General features: G+C 44.5%; 1 protein-coding gene and 1 long non-coding RNA gene across 2 annotated transcripts; one reads left to right on the top strand and one right to left on the bottom strand.

The window, feature by feature from the left end:
• The first annotated feature begins 977 nt into the window (after nt 1-977).
• Nucleotides 978-4,931, top strand: LOC135807000 (uncharacterized). The gene is made up of 2 exons (XR_010551408.1): nt 978-1,145; nt 3,920-4,931. It is a non-coding gene; the product is annotated as an uncharacterized LOC135807000 (long non-coding RNA).
• Nucleotides 4,932-14,987: 10,056 nt separating this feature from the next.
• On the bottom strand, nt 14,988-16,471 carry LOC135807001 (uncharacterized). Its single transcript, XM_065321100.1, has 2 exons — nt 16,132-16,471; nt 14,988-15,824 (listed from the first exon to the last, which is right to left on the bottom strand). Exons 1-2 carry the CDS (start codon nt 16,180-16,182, stop codon nt 15,144-15,146), a joined length of 732 nt encoding a protein of 243 aa, XP_065177172.1. The 5' UTR covers nt 16,183-16,471; the 3' UTR covers nt 14,988-15,143.
• Nucleotides 16,472-18,697: the final 2,226 nt, after the last annotated feature.

Here is an 18,697-nt window from a genome sequence, read left to right on the forward strand (position 1 = left end):
CCACATTCATGCATCGAAATCGACATCCTTGTAGTTTCGGCACACACTTTGTCGGCTGATCTTTAGAGCAACGCTTGCCGAAGATAAGAATAATATCAACCGATGACAGTATGAGATGATGTATTGCGTTCATTGGCTTGTAACGCAGTGCTGTTCAACGAGACTTTCAAACTGTTATATTAGTATTGTGCAACAAGACATCTGTCATATGTTGAGGAAATTGTCCATTATCCCTTCAAACAGCATGGAGACTGGTGATCCAGCATGCTAGCATAAAGCAATAATAAAAAATATAATACACGCACCAAGTATGGAATCGATACTTACGTGTACATGTACATGTATGCGTGTGACTGTCAGATATTGTGGAGTGATCGATCACATCTACTTGCTAATGAAGACGATACTGGCAGACAAGCAAGCAGCCGCGGGGTTACATTCATAGCAGAGAAGGACTTGGTCGATAAGATCTAAAAGAATTCAATACTGGCTATATAAAAATACTATTTTCCCCAAGGAACACACACCTGACTTTTAAATAGTCTGGTCATTCATTCACATCCAACTAGCCAGTAACTGTTTTAACTGTGTTCAAAGACATGCACACAAATACACTCAAACACGCATACACACGAAAACCGCCACCATGATTGCGTCCTATTGGCAAAGGACATTTCTGATGGTGTAATTCACTGTCCAGAGTTCACCGACTTCTGTTCTGCTTTTCCCCTCCTAAAAATGAACGTCTCAGTAAATAAGGGTATAAGGATTGTTATTACTGGAACCTGTCAATCCCCATGGTATCCCTGGAATACTCATGTATCACAGAAATCTCTCGCAGTTCAAAATCAGTGCCCTGACTTAGTCTGTCATGTTGCTAGAATAGTCGGGCAAGTCCCCAGGGAGAGGGGAAAGCAAATAAAAGCATGCAACGCGCTCCTAGCCTGACACAAGCAAGTGGCAGACCAGCAGTGCTATTTCTTCTCACAATCCTGATTGCAGTCTTCTAGCATATCCTAGTCTTTCAGTAGAGAACACAATCTGAAAAGTAGGAAGAAGGTAAAGAGGCAGTTTTCCCAGACCCTATGATGGTTTCGTCTACTTGCAGAATGTTCGCACCAAATGCTGGACGTCAACCCACCCTGGTATGTGTAATAGTATGATTGCCCATGGTCGAGACTACATTGGTGTGATGTGGGTATGTGTGTGTACATGTATGTGTGTGTGTGTACCTGTATGTACATGTGTGTGTGTGTGTGTGTGTGTGTGTGTGTGTGTGTGTGTGTGTGTGTGTGTGTGTGTGTGTGTGTGTGTGTGTGTGCACATGTATATGTGCATGCGTATGTACAACTTGCATGTACATGTATGCGATTTTGAACAATGTCTTGTACATAGTCATTGTATTATTGTAATCATAGTCACCGTCTACATGTACATGTACATGTCATGTACCTCTCGCAAATCCGGATGCTAGCATTGCTTACCCATTTGTTGCGCATGTGGAGATATTTGTGAGTCAGTACGAATTTACAGTGACAGTTCAACCATTTACTAGTACCAACCCCGCTGTACCCCACCTACATGTACATGTACATGTACATTTACCAAGCATTCCATTTCTTGGACACGTATTCGTTCGTAGATCGTTGTTGAATTCTATATTTTTACGATGGGGGGGGGGGGTCGTTGTTGTTGGCGTCGTCGACGCTGTATATTATCGTATGTGTTACTTCAAAGGGGCAGTGTCTGTCTTCCTTGATGCATGTACATGTATACGAATTACGAATGCAGCCTACGTGGAGAAATAGCCTGTACCATGTGTTTAGGTAGCCACACATGGTGAATCTTACGGGAACAACATCTTCCAATCGTCCAAATACAATGTACTTCTTCAAAGAATACTCGATGTGCGGACAGAATTGTTTCGTCCTTTTTGGACTCATCACAGAGAGAATGAAACCGAACCTGATACATGTAGCAATGAAAATTTTGCTCAAACTGACAAGTCAGTGAGCTCTGCATAACGCAAACTTCAAAGTGTATGTATCGGAATAGTTTTGTTTCTGGACGTGTGTGCCACAAAGCTCAATTTCACTAGAAGTACGAATAGATATGATAGCAAGAGTACAGTAAAACCTGGTGTGAACGACCTCTCGTTTTAGCGACCAACTGCTCTTAATTAACGACCGTTTTTCCACGCACAGACAGTGTGGGACCTGGTTCTAAAGACCACCTGGCTTTAACGACCGCTTTTCCTTGCAGCACCGTGGGGCGGTCGCTTAAGCCAGGTTATACTGTACATAACCCCATGGTTATAGGATATGTATACATGTATATGCGAAGTGTATCGGGGGAATGCATTCAGTGCAGTAACATTTTGTGTGGATTTGTGTGCGAGGCCGAGAACCCACTAGCAGGCTGGCTGGTCCGCCTGTCGACCAGCCCGGGGACCGCATGTAGGCTGATAGCATAATAATTATAACGTATCAGATTGAGTAATTATAACGTATATACAGTCATGTAGATCTATAGCAGGGAGTCATATTATGTAAACGACTCCCAGCTGTATGGGGAGATTTTCTGGAAAAAAATACGAAGTAGGGAGACGAGTGATGACTAATTAAAATTTCACACAAAACCTCACAATAATCACAACACTTGAAATGCTGCTTTCAACACTAGACTTGTACTGCACCAACAATTGGCAACATGCATGTCATGCATGCATAGGAAAGAGGATCACGAGGGGAAAAGGTCTTCTACATGTAGCTTTTCATTCTGAGTGTGATTATTGTGAGGTTTTGTGTGAAATTTTAATTTTCAGCTATCACATTTCGTTAATTTCTTACTTTTTAGACGGGGTCCATGGACTAGAACACAATAACTTTTTTTAGAAAACTGCCATAAAGCAGTTTTTATTGCTATAATTTCTTTTGTTTTTTCTGTCACCAATCAATGGAATGCCCTATATCAATATGTAAATGATGGCCTTCACATCATATCAAGAGTCCATAACCCAAGACTCAAGAGTATGTAACTGTGATTATGGGGTTTACGACGAAAGGGCGCGAGATTTTAGGGCGCTAAGACGTTTCGATCGATAGTGCAGGTTCGAATCCCAGGTTATGTCTTAAAAAAAAGGAATGTTTTAAAGAATTTATAACATCCCTATGCTTTTTTTTGTTTAGGTCATCAAGGCAAAAAAGCATAGCGTAGGGCCCTGAGCTTCCAAGCTCTCTCGTTTGGTATTTGTGTGTTTGTTTGTGTGTTTGTTTGTTTGTTTGTGTCACGCCTGGCGCTATCCGTATCTGACGGCAAAAAAGCATAGGATGTTATCAATTTTTCAATTCTCCTTTTTTTCAGGCATATCCTGGGATTCGAACCCGCACTATCGCCCTACATGCATTCCCCCATACACTTCGCATTCATACCCATTCTTCGAAGTTGCTTCACGTTATTATCTTGCGTTTGAAAGCCCTATTTGAATATTGCGGGCAGCTGTATGTGGCCAGCTGTGTTTGATGGTATGGTACGGTACGGGAGACGGTGTCGTATTACCCTCGATCGTACCTGTCCCGTACCTATCCCCTACCGTACCGTGCCATCAAAGACGGCTGGCCACAATGCATATTCAAATAGGGCTTTCAAATGCAAGATCACAATGTGAAACAACTTGGAAGAATTAGTATGTATGCGAAGTGTATCGGGGGATGCATGCAGGGCGCGCGATAGCGCGGGTTCGAATCCCAGGTTATGTCTTAAAAAAAAGAATTTATAACATCCCTATGCTTTTTTTTTGTCTAGGTCATCTAGGCAAAAAAGCATAGCGTAGGGCCCTGAGCTTCCAAGCTCTCTTGTTATGATTGTTACCCGTATCGGTCATTACCAAATTCCTGTTTCTTGCATATGCTTTGTCTAGGTTACACTCCTATTGGCTTTGGCTATGGCATCACTTCACAACTGCCATGCAAGGTCCCTAGGAAACAAAGCCACAGGAGAATGGAAGTCGTTGCGTCGTGCTCATACCATGCAAGACAGTCCGTGTGCAGCACACTCTCTGGGAGAGTTTCTGTCCATGCTGGTGGGCTCCATATCTGATCAACAGGCGTCCAATCTGCACATCCTGCAAACCTTTACTACAATGCCGATCATTCCGCTCTTTTGCGCGTACGACCGGACGGCGTGTCGCAATGCCATGGTTTACCCGGACAGTGCCAACACTGCAGAGAGGAAGATGCTGGAAAGTTTCAATAAATCTTCACCGTCATCACATCATCATCAGGCACGCTGGCGTTGTGACACGGACTACAACAGATTTCCACCGGTGATGTGCAAAGCTGTGTGCTCGAGTAGAAATGGCAACGTAGTCGCACAGCCCTCAGAGTCAGGCGCTCCCCGCGTCACTGTCTACTTTTTGCAATGCAAATCAAATGGCGCTGCTTACACTTGGATGAAGGCCTATGACCAGCGCTACTTCCACAGAGGGACCACATGTCCGCCTGGTGGCTGTTCCCTGAGCAGCTAATGAGTGTGCTTACAATCATGTCTGAGGGCCATTTGCGCTCCACTGCCACTATACTGTATCAGCGCATCTTCCTCCATTGGTAATCAGGTGCTACAATGTAACTCCTCTGACAATAACTATACACTGGCAGCATTCCAACTAACGTTTTAAAGTTTTATTTAAAGACCTCCACGCAGGAGAAACCGAAGTTGAAATTTATGGGTATTTCATGCAATGAACCATATACATGTAAATTGTTGTTATTTTTAAGTAATTTTAACCATATTCAATGGAGTCCAGGTACCAGGATCCTCTGTTTTAACTTCAAAGTTCAAGTATTCTTCAATCGTGTCGTAACTCAGGGACTCATGGCTTGCACAACATCATCAGAAAAGCCATTCACAGGATTAAAGAAATTTCAAATGCATGTCACGGGATTCTCTCACTCCACCCGGTCTCTCACTGAGAACGCTTTGAATTCAATCTAAAATTTAGTCTTAGTGGGTTTCTTCAAAGCATTCGTTATATCATGGGGTGGTGGCGTCCCACGGAAGCGGAAAGGTGGTTCTTGACCAGGGAGTTGTACGACTCCTTGTTCTTGACCTGCCCGGTACGCGAACCCCGTCGAATTTATTTTATTTTTTTATTAATTTATGGCTGCAATGGCGCCCCCGGCTTTGAAGATGCAATGATCTGTACTGAGATTGATAATGATCATGAGGGATTGATTTTGCTGCTGTTTGCGGGCACGATGAAAAAGATAGCTATATGCGAAGAAATTCAAACCTCAGAAGGAGGCTTTCTAACTTACCAATCTTAGAAGCTGCCTAGCCGTTACTCAGAGTAATCTTTCGACAGTTTAGAATTTTTTTGTTCACACAAGTCATGTACATCTACTATCAAGAGTCCAAAAACAACAAATAACTCCAAAGCACGAAAAAGGCACAAAAACTAAAGAAAGAACATGTGCAATAACAGGATATTTAGAAAGACAGAACAAATGAATAATTAGTCAGTCCATTGTTCATGATGGTCTCCGACGGTTACGTCGGCAAGCGAGCCTCCGCCACTGCCAAAGCAGCGTGGGCTCCGCAGGAGGGTGCAAATTTCAAACTAAAATTTACTAGTGCTGAAACGATTACGTTTTTTCCTTAGTGGCTTAGCTGATACCATAACGATCGGCTTATCGGCTAAACGATTATTATTGTAACTACATCAGTACATGTACATTCTGTGAATTTCAAAATTTTACGAGTCCAACAATTACATCGCCAACGACGGAAAGCGGGTGCATAGATCCGATGTTCCCGCAACAAGTCTGTCAGCTGTTCGGACTGACCAGACGAATACAGACCAGACAGAGGCAACTCACTGGTTGCAACCCAAGTGCTAAGTCATAATCCTTGTTTCGCTCTTCTGTGTAGTGTGAAGAGGTCAACGAACATGTAGAGCTCACTTTGATGAAGTAGGCAAGGCTGTGAGCGCTGTGGCTCAAAGCGATAGGCCCTAAATCGTACGAGATATTTCGAGCGCCATTGTTTGTTGCGAGCGCTTCGTCTTCGATGAGTCTTGCCTCTTTCCTGTCAGGTTTCCTCCAACAGGACCAAGCACGAAGTACCTGTACTCATCTGCAGCCGATCAATGTTCTACTGCGCAAGAAGATTGCGTTTTCGCCAAGCCAGTGCCCCGCCAAAGACCATCGCCATGTCACAACGTCGGAACGAGTTCATGATGAGAATCATCATTCGCGCGAGCTTGATGAAGAACTATTTCGAAACACAACATAGTCTCTACCTCCGGGACGACAACTATGCGCCGGTCCTGGAAGGGGAGAATGTCTCCAGCGATAAGAACGAAGACGACGGCGGTATTTCGGCAACGTGGAGTCAGCGGAGTTCGTCAAGCTCTTCCGCCTCCGTGATCCGGTACATGTCGACACGAGCGTGCGGGAACACAGCATACACTGTAGGACTGTTGCGAGAGTTTGCGGAAGGAGTCCAAGTCGGGAAATCCATCAGCTCCAAAAGCTACCTGTAGGTGGGCGATGAGACTCCAGCTTCAGACTACAACAGTCAGGGCTTGTAAATAGTTGAACTTTGTGAAGCAGCAGATCGAGAAGTTAGTTGAAATCATAGCTGTTGCAGTATGTCGGCGCTATGTAGCTTGTATTTTTTTTACGGAGAGTCGATCGCCACGCGAATGTTTCTCTCCTCACCGAGAGCTAGCTGGCCTCCAAACTCCGTCAGGGTCTGCCTAAGGTACCGAAGGTCCTTTGACTAGCTGCTGGCAGGACTCCATCAAATCCTTTAGCTTCAGCTCGGCGAGCAAAAGTCTCTCTCTCCTCCAACAATCTTTTCGGGATTGGTAAGAAAAGTAGTCAGCTCCAAAGACGACGACGGTGATCACGTCGATGTTTCTCAGATCGCGCTTGTACTTTACACGTACATCGATGTTGCAAGTGGACAGTCATATTCGTGTCGTACTCGCAACACTTTCGATGCATGCACGCTTTGTGCGACCCCAAAATGGGGGAAATCCCACACCGAGTGTAAGTACATGTACCATTCTACTCGTTTAGCCGATAAAATCGAAATAACCGTTCGATCTATTTCTTATCGAGTAAGTAACGAGTAATCGATATAATCGTTTCAGCACTAAAATTTACACGCCTACAACCGCGAATGCACATAATACAGGATTTCAAAAGGCTGAAGGAAATCCTGTATCTAACAAATGCCATAACATGAGAATAGTGCTCACCCCTCTTCTCAGCCAACAGATGAGCAATGCGTTTATATAGTGCTGTTGACGCTGGACCCATTCCGCCACTGGCTGACATGACCGCCGGAACAAAGGAGGCTTGCTCAACCTGCCTCACCCGCTCCTCATAGTGCCTTCTCTTTTCTTTTTCGTGTCGCTGATACACAATAGTATGTGGTGCAGATCGATTTGAGCGTGAGTGAGGGTTAAAAACCCGTATATCAATAAGTGTACGCTCAAAACGACTGTCCCACAAACCATTGGCAGCGACATCCAACCGGGCACGGTCCCCCACATTCGCGGTCCAGTAGCGAAGACGCTCCCCCGTCAGCGGTTGCAGCAAGGGCTCGATGGATACACTGGTGCACACCTCATCCAGCAACCGGGCCGTGACGTCCCGAATACCATTGTGTCTAATGGAGGGAAACCCTCTATAGGGGCACGACAGGGAATGCGCGACAGTTGCCTCTTGGCCGCAAGAGCAGTGTGACGGTACCCTGGCCGGTGTCCATCCGTAACGGAGGCAGAGTCCATCCCAGAACTCTCCCTTTGATAAATTAAAATGATACATCTTAAGCGGACGGCACGTCAGCCAGCTCGACGACCCTTTCTCCTTCGCGACGACAATGACATGTCGTACCGACTCCGACGCACTGCCCGATATCGCGTCGAATTCCAGTTTCTGATGACGTCGAGAAGATGCCCTGGCGTCTCTCTTGGCCGACCTGATTAATACTACCGAGTCACCGATGGAGCCATCCCTTGACAAGATTCTCCAAGACAGAGGGTTGGTCATCCGAACCGACGATTCGTATTGTTGGCATAGGGACACAGGGTTAATCCAACCGAGCCCACCCAGACGACACGGCAAAGCCATAAGCCGTCGGAGGGTGTCGCCTGGGGGTGCACGGCAAGTTAAGTCGGGAATCAGTTCAGACTTCACAATGCCCTCCAGCGGTTGGAACATCGGCTCGGGTACCTTCATGGCACGACAGAGGAACGCCCATCTACCCCTGAGGCCCGTCACATACGCAGAATACGCAGCCTGCGGCTGGGTTTGCGCAAATACTGCTAGCTTCTTCAGTTCTCCCATCCATTCGTCCACCTTTGTTTTGATATACATGTACATGTAGCTTTGAAGAAAGCTGTCCCTTCTGATTGCTGCGCCAAGATATCGTGATCCCTCGTCCGTTATCATAACACCAGTGTCTCGAAACAATTCAGTCGCCTCCTGGTAACACCTTTCCTTGACGACAAGGACCGAGTTCTTTAGGTTTACGTACAGTTTAGAAATTGGAGTGGCGAGTTGTATAGCATTACCCGCTCTTTGTCCCCTCACAGCAGTGACAGCACTCCCAAGATGTGCTGGGTGTCTCTCGGTATCCGACCAGAGCCCTAACTGATTGTCATGTACGCGTACAACAGTCTATGCAGGCCTTGCTGATATGGATATGATTGTTTGTGCAAGCCGCTTCTGTTGCATTCTCTACCATAATTGAATGTCATGTAGTCTTTCGGAGTGACTTGTGAAAACGGCTGAGGGACGGTGAGAATGGTGCTACATGTATGTACATGTTGGCTGAATCCCTACTCAGGCCTTAGAATATTGAGCATTTGTATCACCTTCTCATACATTTGTATCACCTTTTTATACATGTACATGTACCTTACGACTTGGAACATTCCCCGATTTGGAAAAATCGGCATAAAAGTTATCATTGTGTGATTATTATTCTGGTATTGAAACCCAACTTGTCAGACTTTCAGTCAGAGAACCTAGCCTAAGAATATGCTGCAAGCGACAATTGTCACTTTCTGTTTCCTGAGAGCATAAGTATTTCCTGTGCAACCAGCGTATCGATATCATGCAGGCATGTACATAATTACATGTACATGTACATGTATGTACATAATACTACTAGCCCGGGCCAGGGAGGGGGGGGGGGGATCGGAGGGTGCGGACAAATCGCCATGTTTCGACCGGCATTCAAACCCATGCCTGGTGTGACGCGAAAAAGGAAAGGAGTATCCCGGCCCGCGTAGCTCACACACGGCACATGGCCCACGTCCACGGCCAGCCCAGACGTCACAGTCATGATACTGTATTCGCCCGGCTGAAGAGATCTGATCTGAGCTGGTCCCATGCGGCCATGCTCAAGTGATTTTGCATAGAGCCGCAAAATAAAAATGACGGCAGTATGCGTGCCGCCGTCACTGCCGTAGATCTACGTAACGTCGTTTCAGTCAAGGGCCGATTAGCTACTTTGCTTCTGAGTTCAACTGTGAGGTCTTTCGCTCTCAGATTACCCCTCTGCCAGGATGAAGCCATCCGTTATGCTGAGAAGGTCACTAGTTACCTAAAGACTTCATTCCAGCCACCACTGACAGGAGGCGAGGTCGAAGCTACGGAGCGGAAATTCTCTCCATGTCAATTCTCATAAAAAAACTGAGGTTCTAAAAAAAACTGAGGCTTTAGTTGCTGAAGACGCTATCGTCGCGATGCACCTTGACGACCTAGCCCCGTACCTGGCCATGTAAGTACTGTACTACTCTACTATGTTCCCGGATGATTACAATATCATTCGTAATTTTATTTCCTTCTATGAAATGAAAAACCCTACACACACCATCCTAATATCTCAATCAATAATCATCCTTCTATGAAAGCCTAAATAAAGAGTGAGCAGCAGCATTGGTCCCTGTACGGGGTTTTCATCAACCAGCACACCATAGCTGCACTCTCCAGCCGACCTCGACACGTTGCCACAGCACACCACCAGCAAAGCCGCGGACACATCCGTTGGTACTGAATTCCTTCATACAGCTGTTTCGAGTATAAAGCTGTCGTCAGCAAAGGTAGATACATGTATTGTAGAATGGCTAAGATAGTGAAAATCACGATATTTATTCCCGTAGCTATGCAGAAGACGTTACTTCAGTAACGTCTGGCGCTAGCCAGGGTCCACACAGCTTTAATTTGGTGTTTGTTTGTTTGTTTGTGTCACGCCTGGCGCTATCTCGTATCTGTCCCGTACCGTACCGTACCATCAAACACAGCTGGCCACATACAGCTGGCCGCAATATTCAAATAGGGCTTTCAAACGCAAGATCATAACGTGAAGCAACTTGGAAGAATGAGTATGAATGCGAAGTGTATGGGGGAATGCATGTCGGGCAATAGTGAGGGTTGAAATCCCAGGTAATGCCTGAAAAAAATAGGAGAATTGAAAAATGTATAACATCCCTATTCTTTTTTTGCCGTCATCAAGGCGGTAGACGGTGTCGTATTACCCTCGACCGTACCTGTCCCGTACCTGTTCCGTACCTGTCCCGTACCGTACCGTACGATCAAAGAGGGCTGGCCACAATGCATATTCAAATAGGGCTTTCAAATGCAAGATCATAACGTGAAGCAACTTGGAAGACTTAGTATGTGTGCGAAGTGTATCCGGGGATGCATGCAGGGCGATAGTGCGGGTTCGAATCCCAGGTTATGTCTAAAAACCAAAAATAGAAATTTATAAGAATTTATAACATCCCTATGCTTTTTTTATCTAGGTCATCAAGGCAAAAAAGCATAGCGTAGGGCCCTGAGCTTCCAAGCTCTCTCGTATAACTCGAAACAGCTGCACGAAGGAATTCGGTACCAGCGGATGGGTTGCTTTGCTGGTGGCATGCGGTCGTAACGTGTTGAGATCGACTGGAGAGCGCAGTTATGGTATCTATAAAAGCCAAGCAATGTATGCACGTGATGTTAGAAATCTACTGTCAATCTTACATGTGTATTCAGTCCATGCAGGAAATATACAATGACATGTAGACTCGTCCTAAATGGCATTGGTGTACATGTAACCCCTGTATGCTTACTCGTACTAACATTGATTGGCCTTCGAGAAGCACTTGAGCGACGTCATAAAGTCTAGTTCACGTTATGAGTGAAGTTTTATTCACGCAATATGCACATTATTATAATGAGGCTGAAGTTGAACACAGGCCGTCCCATATGTCTGATGAGTGTTTTCACACGAAACTCCGAGTAACAGCGGAAAGACATTTGTTTGCTTCATTGCTTTGTAATCTTTGCACATGTACATGTATAAAACAAAACATTACTGTTTTCTGATGATCGCTTAGTGCGTGAAACTCGGAGTTAAAACATTTTCTCTGTCCTCTCATTGTTTTGAACCAGCTCTGCCACTCGGTATTGAGCACTCTCTTGGACAGCCTGGAACCTCTCTGTTTTACATGTATATAAGACCAAATTGACAATTGCACATATATTATATGAACATTGGTGTGAAACCCACTAGTCTATACATGTGCATCTTTTAGAGAGTGCTGTGACTATACCCATGTGCGATGATTAAATGTCACAATGGCTAGAAACAAGAGCTCAATCACTGCTAGTTGCATGCGCGAATCACGTTGAAAACGGGGCAATATACAGACGGTATCAGCAAGTATTATTAATATTAGTGATTAGTAGTGATGTATGTAACGAGCCATGAATTTTACGAACAAATAACCTAGCGAATACAACTCAAGCGAACGATTGATTATTCTACTATTCCACAGAAAGTGTACATGTAGCAAACACACAATACAAGCGCTCAGACTCGAGTCAGAGTAGAGCCTACAATGGTCTGCCGCGCGTAGTCTAGTCGTTTTCTGTAACACTGTACCAAAGTTTATGCATTCAAGTCGAGAGATCTAGAGTCGCCCGGGCGGTATGCAGCCCACGGACTTCGCCCGCCTGCAAACATTCGAATTTTCGAACCTTCGACCTAGATTTTATCCAATCGATTATTCATTGAGGTCCAAGAGATCGACGAAATTTGAATAATCGATTATTCGTTACCTCAGTAATTATTATCAAGTGTACACAGCCCCCACACGTGCACCAGTGGTAGCACCAGTACATTTTCATTAAACATTTTACTAGGGTAATCCAAACAGCCTATTAGATATCCTTAGCTAAAAAAACGCTAACGTAAACGCAAACCTTTCCGTACTTCGGATCGTTCAAGCTGACTTTTCCCTTAGGCTGTACTCACACTACTTGAAAGTTTGACGCGAATGTCGCGTTCAAAACTAGACAAAAGTACTTGAAAAAGCCTTTCCAAGCACACTGCACTCCAGTGACCACTTGAAACATTTTTGTCAGCAAATTACCATGGAGAAACATGATTGTCATGTGGTAGTTTTGCAAATCCCGAGACTGCGTTCCTTCAATTTTTTTGCGCTCGATGAACTTATTTGAAATTTTCAGTTCATGAGAAAAATAGAAACAGTTATATCTTGCTTGGATCGTGGAGTTCATTCGCCATGCCTCGCGAAGAAGTAGCACATCGTCGACATCGACGGATGAAGAGGTTTCTCTCCACAGCTCGATGAGCTTCTTCTCCAAGTCGTCAGAAAACACTACGAGAGGCATGATGTCGGTACAAAAGCAATGGTACAAAAGAAATGCGGCAGAAACAGCAATCAAAACAACGGGAAGCTACTGGAAGAAAGAAGACGGAAAATACTCGGAAAAAACACCACAGAATTCAGAAATGACAGGCAAAAAAAGGAAACTACAAGTATATGTACAGGAGCAGTACGACCACGAGGAAACAAAGCATGAAAAATATTCTGGAGCCTTTCAACGTACAATAGTACTCCGGCCTCCTGACCTCACACGTACACAGCTTTCCAAACGGCTTGAAAGCAAAAAACCTCGTAGAAGAGGGTTCCGTTTCCGCTGAAACCTTTCAAGCGGCTTTCAAGGGCTTTTTTCATTTTCGCAACCGTCACCGTGGCAACATTCACACGTAAGTCACTTGTATGCGGTTTTTCAAGTAGTGTGAGTACAGCCTTAGCACAAAGTACGTTATAGTTGAGACGAAGTAGTCGTGACAACCATGGCGATATGAATTTTCGTGGAAACAGGTGCGGGAAATTCAAAATTTTGAACCAGGGATTAGTTTGCTGTCGTTCCGAAAGAATACCTTGGCGAGGTCTTTTACTCTGGAATAGCAAAAGCACGGCAAAAACTCATTTTCGCTGTTCCCAGGTCCTTGGAAACCCTTTCCTAAACGCAGCACCGAAGACTGTAAGGGTTCTCCAGCTCCAGCACGTCTGGGAGAGGCCGATGAATTTCTTCCTCAGGAGTGCCGTGGAACTGGTCCTTTGTTTCCCAGATGGGATAGAGGGAGAAAGGCACGAAGCAGAGGACGCAGAAATTGTCAACTGAAAGGCAAAACTCGCCAAAAAAGCTAAATTTCACAAGAGGAAGCAATCTCGACTCTCGATCTCATCTCGATCTGCACGACGTGCTTTTTATCTCCCGCCAGTTACAAAACAATGCGAGTTTTTGCATTTTTTGCAGAATTTCCATAACGAACGTCGGCCCGTTATTTTGAGCTCTGTAACGTTTTTCTGTTATCCGATAACGTCTTTTGTCACGGCTGGGAGTGAGTACCGTAAAAGTTAGCGTTATCGTACTTTTGCTAAGGATGTCTATTGCCTTCTCACAGGGAACCCTACATGTAGGTGTTGCTTGGCAAGTGTGACAAAGATAGCAGGGGGGGGGGGAGTCGGCGAGACGGCATCCAGCGGAGAGGGTGTTCCAGCGTGCAGCTGCGCTGTATGCGAGGGAGTGAAAGCCAACCAGTCTTGGTGTAATTGATTGATCTCTTTAATAAGTGAATTCAACATACAGTCATGTTGATGCTTATTACTGCAGTGTGTGATGGCAGTTTCAGCACAGGTAGTGTACAGGTTCAAACTGCACATCATCCAGGAGCTGGAAATATAGCCCCTTGTATACAATTTACACGTACTTTGAACTTATTATTATTATTATTATTATTATGACATGACCCAAAGGCAATGTGCCTATCGAGGGGTTCATTTGATTGAAAGAACAGTAGATGTAGATGTATGTACAAAGAGAAGTAGGGATTGATGAGGAGAGAAATGGGGAAAATCAACTGCAAGGTGGCGGAATTCCGTTGATTGCATAAGCATAGTCAGCTGTAAATTTCCTGAGGGCAGCTTTGAACTTATAGAGCGAGGCTTCCGATGTTAGACTGGGGGGTAAACAGTTCCATAGAATAGCAGTTCGGAACATGAAGAGAGACTTAGACAATGATTTAAATTTGGGAAGAATGATTTTTTTTGGTCGTCGCTCACTATTCGTAATCTTGAAATGGAAATCAGCAAGGTAATCACGATGATGGAAAACATATCTGTGAAAAGTAGTGAGACTGATGATTTGACGACGATAGGCTAGTGACTCTAGGGAGCATTTAGAATTTAAGACAGATTTGGAAGAAGTGTAATCAAATGCTTTACTTGGAGTCAAGAGTATTATATTGAATGCAATCTTGTTCTAGGGGATAAATTTAATAGAAATCCAGCGAAAATTCAGATAAACAGCTGCACGTGCATGTACCGGCAGATAGGAAACCTCCCATGCTCAGATAAAATAATACTGTATGATTATGTGCATGACAGTATATGGCGTTGAATTCCAGAAGTACTTTTTTCATGATGATTGTGATATTGTAAGCATTGTGTGTAAACGTCTAAACGAAGCAACGCTGGAGACGTTATAGCATTCACAGTTCCTTCTTCATTCCCTCAAACCGATGAAAAATAGAATAATGATCATAGTAATAATAAATAGAGAACTTAGAACTCGTTGGAACAACCAACTTAATAAATAGTGAACGTTCCAATCTCCACTTCCGAATTTTCCCCATTGCTGGGAGATTGGAACGATGTCGACAGTAGAGGACCAGATAAATCTGTTGCCAATAAATAGAGAAATTCAGAATAAAATATACTTGCAAAATATCGCTGCAGGGAAACTATCCATAATAACTATTTGTCTCTATGATTGACATTGACAGCTGTTTGGAGAAATTGGTAGTAGACCTCCAACTTCCTTCAGCCTCCACACAGCATTCGCTCCTTCGCATCTGTCGATAACCAAAACATGGGCGTTTGTCAGCTCTGATGAACGCCTCTTGCAGCAGCCGCACGGGGATTTGCATGTGGCTTCACAGAGAATGGGTGGGAAACGGTTGAAGTCAGTGCTGCAAACTGTGTGTGGGTTGTTGTGAACCTTGTCGCAATTATTCTCCTTGGAGCCGTCCTCTTCTTCCCCTGCGGCAGCGATCATATCACTGCCCACATTCACTTCCATCTGTGGGCCAGGATAGACATTCAGCCACATGGCAGTACGACTATTGTGACGCTGGGCACTGCCGGACGAGGAGGAGACTCTGCAAGCCTCAGACTGCATATCACCACAGGCCAGTGTCTGCAATGGCAGTGGAGTGAACATCTGTAGATTCTGCATAGCGTCCCAGGGGGCAGGTACTGGACGGCCACTTCTTGGTTTGCTCAGCTGCTCAAAGTAAGTGTTTAGTAAGCTGGTGTAGTTCACATTGTCAGACCGAGGTGTACATGCCTTGATCTTGTTGGCATTTTCCTGACTGGGAGAGAGCGATCTTGCTGCGGAGAATGGCACTGCACTTAGTATTGTTAGTGCTATCAGTGACACCATCACCTGATCAGAAGAACACAAGCAGTGTAGTACGTCACTATTATGGCATGTGAAAACATTTTAATCATTAATGTATTGCAAAGTTACATACATTCTTATACATTTACATAAATTAATCCAAGGCTCTCCACCCGAGTCTAAAACTTACATACATTTGTATATTTCATTTTTCCCTGACGATAATATTAAAGTAGTCTGGGGCACAAAATTTAATAGGTGAAAAATATACATTGTACATTTACTTCAGGTATCCTTCTCCCTAAAGTACTTCTAGTTTTGGGTATTCTTTGTAAATAAATATCCCCTTTACCTGCAGAACGGGTGAGAAGGATTGGAATCCGGAAGACATCTTAGATACCATGGCTATTGCAGTTAAACCTTTGGTTGAACGAAGTGCAGCAATAATGGGCTAGGATCGAATGATGTATAAACGTGGTGGCGCAATTCCCAGAGAGTGAGGACCTTGCAAGTAGAACTGAAATAGGTCAGCAGAGATTGTAATACTTCCTCAGATTGTAGAAAAGTGGAAGTGGAAAACCAATTCTGACTCTCCTTAGCTGCGAGTTCAGGCTTTTATAGAACTTCAGTGCGGAAGTATTCGACACAGCAGGCTGGGCCAAACTAATGATACATGATCAGATTCACGTATGTGCAAGTTGCATTATTCAACTAACGGCCGAAGTAACAGTTATCCTGAGGGTAAGTACTTGGGTCAAAAATGGCAGCACAGCCAAAGCGGATCTTTGGCTCCCACGTGCAACTGAAAATACTGCCCCGGGCCGAGTAAAACTGGACCCAAATCCACAGAATAGGTTAGTCGAGTTCGTATGTATTCGTCTTTTGACTTGCAGAGCAATGAATCACCCTATTACCCTGATGTGGAACAAACCAGCCAAGCCACTCTATATCGTTACAAGAGATGAGTACGCACTACTCACCTTATACACTTCACGCTGCATACGGTCCATAGCCCAATGATTGTGTCCCCCCCCAACGGACTTGGCACTGCAACAGTCCGTGCGTAGTCCGACACATGTACTCATTGTATAGTATGCACGGAAGCAAACACACGCCTAGCTAGCTAGCGGCGTGTACGTGTAGCGCCTGTCGACAGTGTACAGGCATTGTGCGTTTGTGAGTAGCACTTGGGTTTGGTGATCTAATGACAGGAACGTAATGTGCACGTGAGTGAGGAGTTGAACAGTAAAAAATCACCACACCACTCACCAGTACTGACGGCTGTATTCATTGTCATTCTGTCTACATACTTTGTAGCCGTTTTTACCATCACTAAAATTTAATAGTAGTATCAGTGTATCGACACTGATAATAAATCACCAGTCCAGAAAAGGGAGAACCAGAACAAGATTCAATCGCCTGATCTAATCAAATCAAGACAACTCATTCTGATGCAAAGGAAATACCATCAGTACAATACTGGTATAACATGTATTGGCGCCGGGAAATCAATACATTACTAGACTGTGTATTGCCCAATGATGATGCCACAAAACTGCAAAAATTGGAAAGGCACGCGGTCGCCAGCAAGTTTCCTACCAAGCATGTGACTACTTCCTGAGTGTGACACTGCATCATGCTGCATTACTAAGAATAATTGTAAGTCTAATCTTCTAGAGCAAATAAGTTGACTATCAAATGCAATTGACTGGCTCAAGATTCGTCAAGTTCTTTCCGGCGGGATGAACCAGTTTCGTCCGTGCTAATAAAAGACCCGACCCAATTTTATGTACATGTACATGTATTTCATGTACTTCGAAGTATTCAGGAATGCTCTCCCCACACTCCACTTGATTTGAGAGGCAGTTCTTATTTGCCGTACGTAACTCGTTACACCTCCCCCCCCCCCCCCCCCCCCCACACACACGCGGTCTATGCAGCAGGCCTAACTCTTTTGAGCACCTCTTGAAGATCATCACACTCCTCGTGTCCATGCAGTGGAGATCATCTAGGGATCCGGGACTGGCCTCTCTCTCCCAGCGACGCCCTTGTGCTAAGTCGAATGACTGCAGAGCAGTATACTGCATGATGAGCTTGGGGCGGTAACCGTGTCACCGCTTTGTCTTATGGCTACATGTAGTGCGAGACCGGATAGACGGCCGATGTACATGTATGCCCAGCCCCAGATACCAGCGCAGGGATTATTTTTGGAAATTCAGGCCCAACCAGTCCGGGGGGTCGCGACTGGGCGTGCGTCAAACCTGATGTCCCAGTCATTCATCTACATGTAATTCCTGCAAGGCTAGGAAGGTTTGATTTGATGTAATAATCTTTGCCGGATGTTGACTCGCACCCCGTTCCTACCAACTCTTACAGGTATCTCAATCGATTGCCTATTGGTTATATTACAACTGAGTATTACTACATGATTGACAGTAGGCATGTTTGTACGTTGGCATGGGGTATTTGCGTTTGGTGTATATACATGTACATGTACATGTACATGTACATGTACATGATTGTATTATTCGAATCATGTTCGGGCAGGGAAAAATGGCGTGATAAGTTTAAAACATGTACCTTGAAGGCTAGCAATGCATTATGGGAATTTGGTATAACCCCACACCCGTCATTGTTGAATATTCGATAATAGCGTGGATTTCCCCAACAATAATTATATTTTCATTTTTTGTTATCCTCTCCCATGCCGTTGTACATAAGCGGCTTGCCGCGGGTATGTCAATACTACTACTACTAATGCATACAATCTACGTGTATAGGTACAATGTAATAGTATGGAGCTCAAGAAAGACGAGTAAACACGCATCCAAGGTACATTTCATGCTAAATGAATGAGTTTTATTCTAAACTATAAAGTATAATACATGTACATGTAGATTGTGAGAGGTTCCAGAATA

Source organism: Sycon ciliatum, chromosome 1 (assembly GCF_964019385.1).
Source record: "Sycon ciliatum chromosome 1, ocSycCili1.1, whole genome shotgun sequence".
Classification (NCBI taxonomy): domain Eukaryota; kingdom Metazoa; phylum Porifera; class Calcarea; order Leucosolenida; family Sycettidae; genus Sycon; species Sycon ciliatum.

Excerpts from the sequence above, each read along its gene's own strand:
- LOC135807001 (XM_065321100.1), bottom strand. The coding sequence starts at position 16,182 with ATGGTATCTAAGATGTCTTCCGGATTCCAATCCTTCTCACCCGTTCTG. Across the intron at positions 15,825-16,131 it reads CCTTCTCACCCGTTCTGCAG|GTGATGGTGTCACTGATAGC; the intron begins GTAAAGGGGATA and ends TCTTCTGATCAG.